This window comes from Panthera leo, chromosome D4, assembly GCF_018350215.1.
Source record: "Panthera leo isolate Ple1 chromosome D4, P.leo_Ple1_pat1.1, whole genome shotgun sequence".
Lineage (NCBI taxonomy): Eukaryota > Metazoa > Chordata > Mammalia > Carnivora > Felidae > Panthera > Panthera leo.
This window is the reverse complement of record NC_056691.1, coordinates 22782700-22797114: the sequence shown is the minus strand read 5'-3', so window position 1 is coordinate 22797114 and position 14415 is coordinate 22782700. Positions and strand designations below refer to the sequence as shown.

General features: G+C 44.7%; 1 protein-coding gene across 4 annotated transcripts in view; it reads left to right on the top strand.

The window, feature by feature from the left end:
- Positions 1 to 14415, top strand: part of TLE1 (TLE family member 1, transcriptional corepressor) — a 90470-nt gene that overhangs the window by 60034 nt on the left and 16021 nt on the right. For all 4 annotated transcript variants that reach the window (XM_042912385.1, XM_042912383.1, XM_042912382.1 and 1 more), the window contains 5 exons: positions 1911 to 1964; positions 2459 to 2611; positions 3957 to 4101; positions 5100 to 5290; positions 6856 to 6932. In XM_042912385.1, the coding sequence (XP_042768319.1) occupies positions 1911 to 1964; positions 2459 to 2611; positions 3957 to 4101; positions 5100 to 5290; positions 6856 to 6932 (620 nt within the window). The remainder of the gene's footprint in view (positions 1 to 1910; positions 1965 to 2458; positions 2612 to 3956; positions 4102 to 5099; positions 5291 to 6855; positions 6933 to 14415) is intronic.

Sequence of the window (14415 nt, the reverse complement as noted above, 5' to 3'; positions counted from 1 at the left end):
TGGCCAGTTGTATAGGTAGTTCAGGGTGATGTGTTGACATGATGTTGGAGAGTCTGGGGCGAAGTCCTCAGACCTTAGCTCTTTGATGACCTTCACACTGTACTGTGAAGGCTTAACATTGGCGGAAGCGTCCAGTGCAAAGCTGATTGAAATTACAGACTCCTTAAGGACTTCACAGGCTCATTGTAGTAAATGAGTTATTTGCTACTTTTTGCCAGTTTGTACAATATGTGAACCATTTTTGTAATTGTTTTTCTAAAAGGGAAAACCTTTTGGCTTCTATTTTTCACTGCCGCTGTCTTTGGGTTCTTAACGCCTGAAAAACATTTGTGCTTTTCTGAAGTCTTTTACTAAGAGAGAAAGCAAATTTTCTTTAGTATTAACTTTTTTTTTTTTATTACATAAAAATATTTCTTTCAATAGGCTGTTATTTTGAATTACCCAGGCTTCCTCACTGGTTATAATTTTATGTTGTTACAGTGAATTGCATGGTGCTTTAACAACAATGATTAAAGTAAATCTAGTAACACACTGTTGGAAGAAAGTAAATTGGGTCTTCCACATGTAACATTCTAGGTACAGTTAGAAAAAAACATTTAAGGGGCTCCTGGGTGGCTCAGTTGGTTAAACAGCTGACTTCAGCTCAGGTCATGATCTCACGGTTCGTGAGTTCAAGCCCTGTGTGGGGCTCTGTGCTGACAGCTCAGAGCCTGGAGCCTGCTTCGGAGTCTGTGTCTCCCTCTCTCTCTCTGCCCCTCCCCAGCTTCTGCTCTCTCTCTTCCCTCTCTTTCTAAAAATAAATAAACATTTTAAAAAGAAGAAAACATTTAAAAGGTATGAATTTAAAGTTGAAGATAACTTTCTAGTTGAACATAGAGGCCCCTTAGAAAGCCATTGTGGCTAATATTCGCCCTCGTACTTATTAGTACAAATTGTCAGACACTTGTGTATTCGTAATTAACAGTGACATCAGTAAAAGGATTGTTTAGATCATAAATTCGTCACCTACTACTTTTTGAGAACCGGGACCCATGGCGACATCATACTTCTTTCATGTACCCATTGTATTACTCTGTACTAAAGGACGCAAAGCCTTTTGGCTAAGAAAGTAGACTTTTTCAGTCTGCCCTAAACTTGATGTAGGAATGATAACATAATTGAATAGCCTTTCTGAAGTTTTTTCAAACTTAGTGCAACCTTGCAGTTTCCTTGATTAGCAAATTTTATGGCTTTATGAAGAGAAAATAAAAGCCCAAGGGCAGGACTCTAGTGCCTCCAGATTTTGCCGTCCTGTGTTCCTTCCATCTCTCCAAAAATATTCCAAACTCATTGCCAACAAGGTTTATTCTTAACATGTCCTAACGTTATTCCAGTTGAGTGGATAGCTTTGTTGTTTTTAGTTTTTTGCTGTTTTTTTTCCTCAGTAATTAGTAACCCAATGGGAACATGGTTTAAGTTTGTCTTTGCGATTACAAATTGTCTATGAACACGAGATTTGTTGGCTGTCTTCAAGAATGATACACACAAAGCAATGACATGAAATTGTATTCTTAACATCCAGTGGGAAAGTGTCCTCTTATAAAGACATGGCGGATTTTAGATTATAAAAGAGATTCAGCTGTTACAAGCATTTATTGAGCTCTTACTAGGTACCCAGTGTTTGCAACTTGCGCTCACCAGTATGATATGTAGCAGGTATGCAACTGCAACAGTTCCTCGCTGGAGCTTTGCGTAGCCCCAGGTCAGATAAGTAGCGGGGAGGTGGTGTTAATGACAAGGGGCTGGCAATCTGGAATGGAACCTGTAGGCATGTCCTAGGCCATGTTTTAGTCTGTCTGCTACCAAGAACTCTTGAAATTTAACTGGGCCTCCAACCCTTTAATAAATGGCATTAAAATGTCTTTTTCCAGGACAGCGATGGTGACAAAAGCGATGACAACTTAGTTGTGGATGTGTCTAACGAGGTAACCATTCATTTTCTCAGAGTTTATGTTCAGAGTGACTTTTGAGAAAACAGAACGGTGGAGCCATGGTGTTTGGTTTCTTACAACTTTACACGTTAAACACTTAGTGGCTGTTCACGGGTGGAACGACAGTGGTCTACCTGATGAGAACTTTTGTTTCCTTTAAAAAGAGAAATCTGTTTTCCCTATCATTTTGGATTTGTATGCTGGATATCTGGTGCTCCTTTCTTTCCTGTGCCCTCTGGGCAAAGTATGAGCATGAGGGGAGGATATGATAGTTCCTAGAAAACTTCCTCTGTGCTGTCTTCATGGGTGTGTTTGCAAATACCATCCTGGTAATGATAACAACATTGCACACCCCCAAGTCCCCCAGATCTAAAGGACTTAGAGCGCCCTCCTTTAATTTAGAGAATTGGTGTGGAAATAGAGTCTGTAAAGCGCAAGTTCCGTCCATTGTAAATGAAATCACGAAAACTTTACTTATGCTTGTTGAGGACCCTTCTTCTCCGCGAGCAAGCCCTGCCCATTCACCCAGGGAAAACGGGATCGACAAAAACCGTCTGCTGAAGAAAGATGCTTCTAGCAGCCCAGCATCCACAGCCTCCTCGGGAAGCTCCACTTCTTTGAAATCCAAAGAAATGAGCTTGGTAGGTCATAAGAGCCATCACTTGCCCATTTAGCAGTTTACTTATCCTTGGTGGTTCAGAGGACCCTCAAGTATTTGAAACGTGGGGATTTTTTTTTTTTTTTTTTTTTTACTGAGTGAGAGTCCTGTTTTTAAGTGTTTAAAGTGAGTCTGCTCCTCGTACTCTTTGTCCCACACAGTGTTTTCCTTTCTCCCTCTCAGTAGGCTCTTTTAGGCCGTGATTAGAGAGCTTCCACGTCCATTACCCTTTTACTGGGCAACCTCGTAGATCCTGAGAAATCCTCATTTTCTTAAGCTGTCCATTTTGCCTTGTATTAAACTGACCCATTGTGTCAGGGCATGTTAGAATTGGGTTGGGGTCAGAGTGGGGAGGTACTCAAATGGCCCCGGGGCCCAGGGGAAGCCTGGAACTGGCATGGGGAGGGCAGAGCCTTGGAGCCTGTTCATGCTTTCAACCGTTCAGCAAATACTGGGGAGTGTGTCATCTCATAATTCACAAAAACCGAGCCATAACAACCCTGTGTTTGATTCCTACACAGTCTTCCTAGGCATTATCCCATTTCACTGATGGGGAGGAAAGCCTGAGGAGCTTGCCAAGTTTACACAGCCCATCAGATCCATGGCCAGAGGGGGCTGTGGTCCCTCCCTAGCCCATGCATGCTCTTTGCTACCCCACAGCACTTCTCAGGCCTGGATTTAAAGAATGAAAGGTTGAGATGACAAGGATGATGCCCTGTAACCCCGTTACTGACTCCTGAAGGCCTCTGTGCTCGCGGGTCCACACCGGTTATGTAGGCAAGCGGGTGGCCGTGTGAAACTCCACACACATCTCTCAAACTGATAAGACTCCTTCTCGGGCTTTTGCCTTTGAGATGCCGGTTTGCTTCTCATCAGATCAGTGGCCCTGCTGCCTCTCACCATTCATCTCAATTCCACTGCTACTAAAAGGCAAGATTAGAAAATAGAGATCCTCCCTCTGACATTCTTGGTGACCGGGCCATTTGTTTCTGAGTGACTGGGAATTTTTCTCTGGGTGGTCATCATTCTAACTTGGCCCAGTTCCAAAGTCCACACGCCTGATGGAAAAATACTTTTTAAAATAAAATCTGCGGAGGAAGAAGTGTGATCATGTTCTGTGTCTCTAGCTAGAGTTTTAATTCTGGCAGGAAGAGGAAAGGTCAACATTTCTCGCTCACAAGTTAATGCTGTCAACATTGTGTGGATTTATGGAAATTGGCTGAGGGAGTAGCTAGAAGGTGCCCAGTGTCCCAGCTGCTGTTGTGATAAATTGTGTAATATGGCTTGGATTAAAAATAATACTCATTTAATTTGTTTAATGATACCAGCATGAAAAAGCCAGCACGCCTGTTCTGAAATCCAGCACACCGACGCCTCGGAGCGACATGCCAACGCCGGGCACCAGCGCCACTCCAGGACTCCGTCCAGGCCTCGGCAAGCCTCCAGCCATGGACCCCCTCGTTAACCAAGCCGGTAGAGCATTGCCTCTTGTTGTGCTTTGTTTTGTTTTTTCCCTTTCCCGGCTTGGTTCGTTGTCTGTGCACTCCTGACGCCATTTCCCCATGAATATGAAATGCACTTACTGCCTGCCTGCCTCCTTCCTATCCCTGAAAAGCCATGATAAGAAACAGATGTTTGTCCTGAGAGGTTCAGCAGCTGCACCCTGTTCGGTCTCCGACTGTTTACATTTGGCGTTTTTAAAAAATTTATTTCCAAATAATCCAAATCCTAGGAACTTCGATGAAGTTTCCGATAATAATTCCGCATGTAAGCTCTTTCCCGAACTGTCACTGTGTGTCTGAGTTCCCTAACTCTGACTGAAACGGGTGGCCCAAGTGTGCTGCTTGCTCACGTTACTTGGCAGGTTTTCTGCCGGCTCATCCCTCAGGAATCACTGGTCTCTCTGGCAGGAGAAATTGGGAGGGTTTCGCTGAGAGTCGAGCGAATAAATTGGTAACTTTTGACTTTATCTTCCTTAACATCTTGGGCCCAGAGGAAAATAGGCCCCAGAATATTCCTCCTGAACCTATGCTTTGGCTTACTAAACCCAGGGTCAGGTTTTTGTTTGGAATTGGTACCAAGGAGCGGAAAGTTTGAACTGAAGGAGAAATCTTGGATTTTATCCAAACCTTCTTTTGGGATTAAGTCAAGTAGACAGGTAGTGTGTGGGCCTTGGTTTGCCATCTATGAATTGGGTACGATACTGCTGCTTCATTTTAATTCCCTGATTTCTCAGTGGTGCCAAGCCTATACCAAGGAGGAAGTGCGTGGGCAGTGCTTTCCTTGGGGTCTCTTTTTCCCTGGAGAGGACTTCAGCCAAGTTGGTGGTGATCAAACCACCCACCCAAGCTTTCCCGGCTTGTCCTCGCCTCTCGTGAATGGCGCTAGAAGGGACCCCGGAGCTGATAGTCAGGCTGGACCACAGCGGCCGGCTGAGTCACGTCACGCGCGCGGCTTGTGCTTCCTTGCAGCGGCCGGCCTGAGGACGCCGCTGGCGGTGCCCGGCCCGTACCCTGCCCCGTTCGGGATGGTGCCCCACGCCGGCATGAACGGGGAGCTGACCAGCCCCGGCGCTGCCTACGCCAGCCTGCACAACATGTCCCCGCAGATGAGCGCGGCCGCCGCCGCCGCCGCCGTGGTGGCCTACGGGCGCTCCCCGATGGTAGGTGTCCCCGCCCGCGCCTGCGGAACAGAGCCCCAGTGTCCCCGCGCCTGCTGCCCTCAGCATGCCGCTTCGTGACGTTAGGGCCCACCGCGTCTTGGATCACTGTTTTTGTGGATGAAATGAGGCAGTGTTAAGGAGCTGCTTTGATGGCTCCAGGGACGTCCGATTTTCTCCCCCAAGGTAGATTTTTTTTATTTGTTTATTTTTTGGAAGGTGATGGAATGACTCAAATAGCTTACAGACGCCTTTTCATGCATTTTCTTGAGGTTTTTTTTCCCCCCCTCTTTAATTATTAGGAAAAAATATTTGAGAAGCTGTAACTTGTTCTTTCTGTGCCTTTATTATTCTTTAAACCCAACAGTGTGGCTCAGGTATAAGCAGGGATCTCTCAAAGCAACAGGGAGAAAACAGGGATGACTGAAGCCTTCAGGCATGTTGCCGTGTTCTTGCCTTGCCTTTTGCCACTGTGTAAACCACCTCCTTTTTGATCCAGAAGATACAAAACTGCATGTAAAGGGTAAAATCAACTGTAATCCTTGACTGCATCGGAGAAAGGGAATAGATTATACCGAATAGAAGTCCCGATATATTCTCTTGACCGGAATATGTTGTGTTCATATTTCTCCTCTCCCCTCTTCAGATAGCGTTACCTCCAGTAGTTGGGGCTGAGAGTGAAGTTTGTGTTTTTTTCTCTTACATTGCACTAGTAGGAACGGCTGTGCAGTAGAGAGCAAGATAGTTTTTTTTGGCTTTTTTTAAAATTACTTTTGACGGGCAGGGGAGGGGCCGAGAGAGAGGTAGACACAGAATCTGAAGCAGGCTCTAGGCTCAGAGCTGTCAGCACAGAGCCCAGTGTGGGTCTTGAACCCACGAATTGTGAGATCGTGACCTAAGCCGAAGTCGGACGCTTAACCAGCTGAGCCACCCAGGCACCCCGAGGGCAAGATAGTTTAAAGCAAAGTGGGCAGCCAAGGGGCTAGGTATCTTCGTTAGGGCGCACAAACTAGGGAACCTATGAATGTTTAAGCAGTAACTGTGAAACTGGGAGGTTATTTTGCCCCCTTGGGACATTTGGTAATATGTGGAGACACTTTTTACGATCAGTAGCACTGATACTTTTGGTACGTATTGTGTAGAAGCCAGGGGTGCTGCTAAACGTCCTTCCATGCCCAGGACAGCCCCAAACTATCCGGCCCAAAAACATTGATCGTGCCAAGGTCAAGGAGTCCTGACTCAGGCAGCATACTGCTCTCTGCACTTGTTTGGGCAAGGCAGGCCATCCTAAGTCCACAGGAAGTATTTACTGTGGGAAGCTGGATCTCCACGTACAAGTAGACCATGCTCCAGCCCACCTCCCCAAAAAGATGCGTAGCTTGTCATCTAGAGGTGCTTGTATTACTTCTTGCATTATAATTTTTCTTTTGAAAAATGTTAGCACATGTTCCTGTTCCTGTTTATGTTGCTTTGGAGATCTAGGAGTTTCTAGTGAAAAGTCTTTATAGATGTTCACAAAGTGCCTACGCTATATAAACTGAGTCTTCAATGCCTTATTTTGTTTCCAGGTTGGGTTTGATCCTCCCCCTCACATGAGAGTACCTACAATCCCTCCCAACCTGGCAGGAATCCCTGGGGGGAAACCGTAAGTACCTCTAACTCCTCAGTTTTGTTTTAAAGGCAATTACTTAGTCATGGGTATTAGCAGACTAGAATTCCAAAGGGAGCACAGGCTTGGGCGTTTCCAAGGAGATTTCTAGTGCCTTTTCCTGAGGAGTGTTAACACTTTCTATAAATAGGCACCTTGTAGGTGTCATGCCTCTGTCTTCTCACTATGGGTGATCTCATGCATTTAGTTATTTCTGGAGAGAAGCTGTTGTAGACAGGGACCAGGAGGAAGGCAAGAACCGGGGGTGGTTGGCCCTCCTTGCTTGACCCTTCTTCAGAAAGCTGCCCTGCTTTGCCTTTGGTCAGAGGGTAGCTGCTGGAGATTTCCAACAGGACTGTGTTGTGAGCAGTAAGCTGTCACAAACTCTTGAAATCTCAAACTTGAAACGAGTTGTCTTTTTACCCAGCTCAGCGCTACCTTTTTGTTATTTTGGTGGAAACTAGAGTTGTGCAAAGGGTAGTTGTGGCATCTAGGCATCTGTTATTGGACCTCTCCGCCCGCCCACTGAAGTTTGGTGCGTGCTTTACTCTGAGAGGTCCAGAACTACAAAACACAGAATGGCTTTGACAGAAAACAAGAAAGATAGATTAAAGGGGCAAAAGAGCATTCAGAATTTGGAAAACCCTGTTGGTTATTCTCCCAGGGTCACTTAAAATCACTTGCTTCCATATGTTAGTAATTAGAAATGTGATTTTAAAGAATTCCGAAAGTTCTCAGTTTTTGTACAAAGCAGAGTAAACTACGGGTGTCTGTCTTATCTGCCATCGTGCACTCTGCCTTTCTAGGACCTTTTACAATTTTGGTTTTTCCAAATAGGGTTGTGTGTCATAGGCCTTCAGTTCTTTTTCTTTTTCTTTCTTTTTTTTTTTTTAATGTTTATTTACTTTAAGAGAGAGTGAGCATGAGCGGGGGAGGGACAGAAAGAGAGAGCGAGAGAATCCCAAGCAGGCTCTGCACTGTCAGCTCAGAGCCTAATGTGAGGCTTGAACTCACAGACCGTGAGGTCATGACCTGAGCTGAAATCAAGAGTCAGATGCTTAACTGACTGAGCCCCCCAGGCGCCCCCAGTTTATTTTTCTTATACTCTCTACCTTTGTGTGGTTGCTTTTAGCTTTTATTTATGTGTCCACTGTGTATTGTATATTACATTATTCTGAGTGGTCCATTCAACCACCTGCTCATCTTTGTGTGATTTTGATTGGAGCCTTTCTTCAAATTAACCAGCAGCGTGAGGAAGAATGGAATTCCTTACTCCCATCACCTGCATTTTGGAAAGCAGATTTCCATGGCTGTACTTCACATGCATTATAATGTCTGTTTCATGGTAATTTGATCCATGACGAAATGAGAGTTTTGTCTACAGTAGGAACTGGTAGAGATGTTAGGAATTTACAGTGACATCTAGGCCCAGGGAAGAGCAGGACTGGGGCAGGGGGAGGAGTGTTGCAAATGCTTTCTTACCTGGTAGATCTCTTCTGATTGAATAACCATGAACTGCTATGTCATGTATTTTGTTGGGTATGCCCCTCTGCATCCAGCCTGAGATGCCCCAGGGCACGTAATGGGTATTTATCTGTCGTCTCTGGCAGTGTGGCTGTTGTGTGTCCTACAAACTGGTGAGAGGATAAAGGGCAAATGAGTAATGTGAATAAGAGGCAATAATTAATAGTAACTGATGAATCTTCAGGGGAATAATCCACAAGTAATGCCAAGTTCAACTGACCAGTAGGGAAAGCCGGTTTCAAGAGTTGGAGGTGTGGGGGTACGTCTGGCTGCCAGGACCCCACCCTGAATGGGATATGTGAGGCAGTTGGGGTGGGGTGACAAGAGCAATGAGCTGTCATGATGGTGTTGGAGGTTGCTGTGCAGAGGACTATTAACTCAGACCTAACTAGGTCCTTACAGTGGTGTGTGTGTTCATAATGCAATTAGACACCAAGTTTAAACCTTGTGTGAATGATAATACTGGTGTCATTTACTAAAGCCAAAATATTCATGTCCTTGGCTTGTGAGCACCTTGGATTTCTTTGTGTTCACAGCTCCATTATAAGATACGACGTGTTCAGGGACAATGACAGTGGGTTCAGCAGCAGAGTTGTGAGGGTGAGTCTCTGGGTCAGAGTGGTCACTGCTCTCCAACACAGTGAAAATACATTTTTTAGGATTTTCTTTTAAGTTTGAGGGGAGCTATATTATGTGAGGATGATCGAGTTAATATCAGAGGGAAAAATGGGAGTTCACCATTGTCTTTGGGGTCTGGGCTATACATATTACTCCCTTGTTTTGGTCCATTAATTAGCGTGAGAGGACTTCCTGTCCTCATTGTTGAGTAAAGGAATACTTCTTGAGGCAGTGCTTCTCCAGTTTTTTCCCAACGTGACCAAGATTGGTACTCTGGTAACAGACAAGTACAGATGAATAGGGGAAGAAAGCTAGAAAATACAAGCCCAAGTTTTTTATTACAAGAGTCAGCTGTCAGGAACTGACTTTGTCAAGCTGCTGTAGAAACGTTTTCAACACCTACTCTCCATGAGTGAGCTGATGTCAGTGCAGAGAGTAGCAAATGTTTGCAGACCACACTTTGAGCAGCTTTGGTGTGAAGCACTTAAGAGAAATGGTGGAAAAACCAGCATGGCCAGGGTGAGGGTGGACAAGGTGTGGTAAAAGTTTGCAGGTGTCACCCTCTGAGAAATACCAATTGAAGTAATATTTGGGTAGGGTGATGGATGGCTGTCCGTGGACATTTAAGCAAGATCCACGTGTCAGACTCTGTGCTAGATGCTGGGCAGGCTCTAGGAAAGAGAATGTTCATCTTCCCTGCCTTTGGGGGCCTACTGATGTGGAAACATTAAAGGGACAAATGCTGTGATTACACTTGTGAGAGGTGCTGTGAAGGCAGAGCAGTGTAAAGAGTGACCAAGGGCTTCCTTGGGGTGAGGGAGATACACAGAAAGCTGAGGCTTGTGCAAGAGAAACAAGCCCACAGGGCAGAGAAAGTGGAAAAGGTGGGCCATTGTAGGTAGAGGGGACAGCCCATGACCTGTTCCTAGGGATTCATGTGCAAACGCATGGGTGCCTCCCGAGAGCGGGCAGTACAGCCAGAAGAGTTCAGTTGGGGCTGGAGGGACCTTCAAAGTGCCTCTAGCGTAAATGTCTACCCGTGCATCAAGTCACCTATATAGCCTCTCCAGGTGGCTGTGTGCCTCTGACCGAGCATGTCTAGTGACAGGGACTTGCGGGTGCCTGGAGGAAGCCATTTTCCCTGGCTCCGTCAAAATTGCTCCAGCCCTTGAGCTGAGATCTGTCTCCTTGCAACCTTTATCCATCAGTCCTGGTCCTTTTCTACCCCTGGAGACCACACAGTGCACCATTAATCCATCGTCCCCACAATAGCCCTTCAGATATTTGGAGACCACCAGCTTGCCATGAGGCTTCTCTTCTGGCTGAATATGTCCGTTGCTTCAGCCCTCTCTTGTGGGATGTGATTTCAGGTCCCCACACCATCTGCTCACTAAAATCTAACAGTCACCTCTCTCTTGTCCCCTCTTTCATAGATTTCATTGAGACCTGCTACATAGGCATGGGGGACCCTATTGGAAGCTCACAGCTTAGTGATGGAGAGACTACATTAATCAAATAATCACAAAAATAAGTGCATAATCATAATTGAGAGAAGAGCTATGACTGAGAGGAACACTATCCCATCAAAGCATGTGACAGGCTGATCCTTTCTGAGAGGGTCAAGAAAGAGTGTTCTGAGCTGCTTTAACTCCATAGGGGCTGGACTTAAACCTCTAGGCTGAGGAACCTGTATATACAAAGGCCCTGTGGCCTTACTTTTATTTTTTTTTTAATCAAAGTGGAATAGAGCAAGGTAGGTGACTTGTGTTGCCACTGTTCTGTACTTGTTGTTGGTGTCACAGTGATGTAAGATCTCAGTAGGGTTTCCCAGCCAACCTGGTCATTTTCCCTGTCTCCCTCACCCCCATAACAGTGTCTCCGAACTTCAGTTTGTTAAAGGCATCTTCCCCATTCTCTCTGACATCTGGCACAAACTGTAGCCTGTAATTCTTCCTTTTTTAAGTCACATTTTACCAATTTTATTCGTTAAAATCCCCACTTATTTCCTACTCACTTTTGTCAGTAAGATCCTAGGTGAGTGCGCCCCCTTTTTATTTTTTTAAATGTTTATTTATTTATTTTGAGAGAGATTGAAAGAGAGAAAGTGAGCACAGGCAGGGAACGGGCAGAGAGAGGGAGAGAGTCCCAAACAGATTCCATGCTCAGCAAAGAGCCTGAGGCAGGGCTTGATCCTACAACCCTGGGATCACGACCTGAGCTGAAACCACGAGTTGGACATTTAACTGATTGAGCCACCCAGGCACCCCAAGTTTTCCCCCTTTTAAAGTGCTTACCTGGTTAGGTCTTTTCTTGCTTCAGAGATCTTCAGGAGTTGCACATAAACTCATGATGGGGGACATTCAAGGCCCTTCTGGTAGTATTACCCCCACCTGCTTTTCTAGCCTCATGTCATGTGTTCCTTGCATCTTGTGCTTGGGCTGAAAGAGATAACGTTCCATTCCCTGAAAGCCTTTCCTTTTTCTCTGGAGCAGTGACCCTTCTACCAGTCTTACCTCTTCCTGTGGGAATACTTCTTGTCCTTCCTGTCTAGCCACTTCTGTTGCTGCCTTAACTCGAAGCCTTCACTGATGCCTTGTTAAATGTGAGCCCTCTCCAGGAGCACCTTGTAACATCTTGTGACATGTTGCACACCATGGCCTTGAGTTATCATCATGTGTGCATGTCATACTTGTACCTGCTTCTTCCCCAGTAGAATTGAAGCTTCTGAAGTCCCTCTGTCCCTCTGAGCTCATATACCCAGTAAACACATATTTGGTGCATTGAGTAGGTGGGAGATGAGTCCAGGATTGTGTAAGACTCTATGATTCATCCTTTCCAAAGGAGATTCACATTTTGCATTTTAGAGTTCAGCACTGTTGATTTATAAGAGGTAACCCTGACTGTGTTTTCAAACCCTTGAGGCGAGATTTAATTGGTATTATTTGGTCAGCTTTATGTGAACTCACTTTTAGTTTTAGGAAATGTGCTCCCCTGAGCTTTGTGGAGATCCCCGGTAAGAGAAATTCTCAAGGTTAGTCAGGTCAACATCTCTTTGCTATGCTTCCCACTGCACTACCCCCAAGATGTCATTTTGGCCCTGATGTACTGGCTTCCTCCCCATAAATACTTGGGAGCTGGGCTCTACCTGCCTCATGTAGTAGCACCTAGAGGTCAGTAATAACTCAGACTAATAATAGTTTGGCTTAAGATTCCAGCTTAGTTCCAAGTTCCTTCACCCTGTGTTTTAATGCTAGACATGTAATTGAGAAATCTTACACCCACTCGTTTAGTGTTTAAATAAATCTTTAAAGTACCTTTTTGGAGTTGGAGCCTAAAGAGGAAAGAAAATCTTAACTACATATGGGGTAAAATTGCCTCTTAGGAAAACATGTTTTGCAGCAGTGAATAGAGGCTATCCCTGCTGCTAGCCAAGGAGACATTTCCGTGGTCAGTCCCCCCTCCCTCCCCAACTCCATTTTCCATTCTTGATCTTGCTTCTGGTTCCTCTGTTGACGATGTCTAGATGTCTAGAATCCACAACTGGCTTGTTTAGTGGATTTGAAAATTAATTCAGCCCTCTTTTTACTTGGCATGGTTTTGGGGTATTTTTTGTCTATTAAATGCTGAAAGTAACTTGCCTGTTTTGTGCCATATTATCACCATTGGGTTTTGGTTTATTTTACGTATTTATTTTTATTTTTTTTTTAAATTTTTTTGGTAACGTTTATTTATTTTTGATAAAATAAATTTTATCAAAGAGATAAAGAGACAGAGCATGAACGGGGGAGGAACAGAGAGAGAGGGAGACACAGAATCCGAAACAGGCTCCAGGCTCTGAGCTGTCAGCACAGAGCCCGACGCGGGGCTCGAACTCACGGACCGCGAGATCATGACCCGAGCCGAAGTCGGCCGCTTAACCGACTGAGCCACCCAGGCGCCCCACGTATTTATTTTTAAAGTTTATTTATTTATTTGGAGAGAGAGAGCACGTAAGCATGCGTAAGCAGGGGGGAGGGACATAGAGAGAGAGAGAGAATTCCAAGCAGCCTCTGCACTGTCAGCGAGGAGCCCTTCATGGGGCTCCATCTCATGAACTCCCAGATCATGACCTTAGCCGAAATCAAGAGTCGGACGCTTAACCAACAGAGCCACCCAGATGCCGCATTTGGGTTTTGGTTTAATTTCTATTTTTATACTATTTGATCTTCTGGGATTGCAGAGTTAATTTCTTGAGAATCTGTTGAAATGTGAGGCCCTTTATTTTGATGTGTGTTATGTTTAGTTTCTAGACAGTTGTCCTCCCTGCACATATCTCCCTTCTCCCTCCTCACCTCCTCAGAAATGCCTTTCAGTTTATCAGATAGAAATGTAGTTTATTTCTTGCTCAGATAATGCTTCTTTGCCCATAGTAGTTGGTTCCTCTGCTAGACTTTTCAAATTCAGCTTAGAAATGACTGTATTTTAAACTTTTCTTTGTCTTATTTTTCATCCAGGAATCTCTCGGTTTGAATCTTTGCCCTGCATGGAAGCCTCGTTGCTCCCCTAACACATTTACACATTTTGAAACATTTAGTTGGTGGAAGAAGTAGGGCCTAGAATTCAGAATCATGAATGCTAACTTTGCTAGAGAATCTCCTAGTTTTATCAAGTAGCCAGTCTCCTGTTTTCTCTGTCTAGTGATTTTCCTTATCATGTCCATTCTAAGAAGTTCTGCATTTGCCTTTTCAAGAAACGAGAATGGCCATGTGTTAAAGTAAATAAGGAAACAGACAAAAAAAGGCTCTCATCTTAATGCTTTAAGTTCACACCGTGTAATTGAATTGTTAGCAAAGCCCTCCATTCATGTAGAAATGCTGTCTTCCAAATAGGGTACGAATTGTACCCTGATCTGCATATTTGCTGTTTGGGAGGAGGCCAGGAGGCCAAGCTGGAAAAATTGTGCATTTTATAGATGTTATGGGTGAGAGATGCAGACCCTAAGAAGAGTTAAAGATCAACCTTGTTATATTGGCGGTGAAGGAGATTTTAACATAAATAGATGAATTATATTCCCAAGGACCTGTTTTTTTTCCCCTGAAATCTTAGAATCATATGGCTCTGATTTCCTTATGACCTCACATTACAATCCCCCCAGTCACCACCTTCATTGCACTCATTCTTGAGGCTAAGAGTATCTCCACCATCATAAATTAATTATTCTCATCTACCTTAGAATGACCCACATGCTCCAGCCCTCAAAGCCTCCAGTGCCAGGACTCTATAATGAAATTGCACTGGTGGCATTGACATGAAGGTCTCTTTTGTGTAAGTTACATGTTTCTATCCTGATGGGCATGTG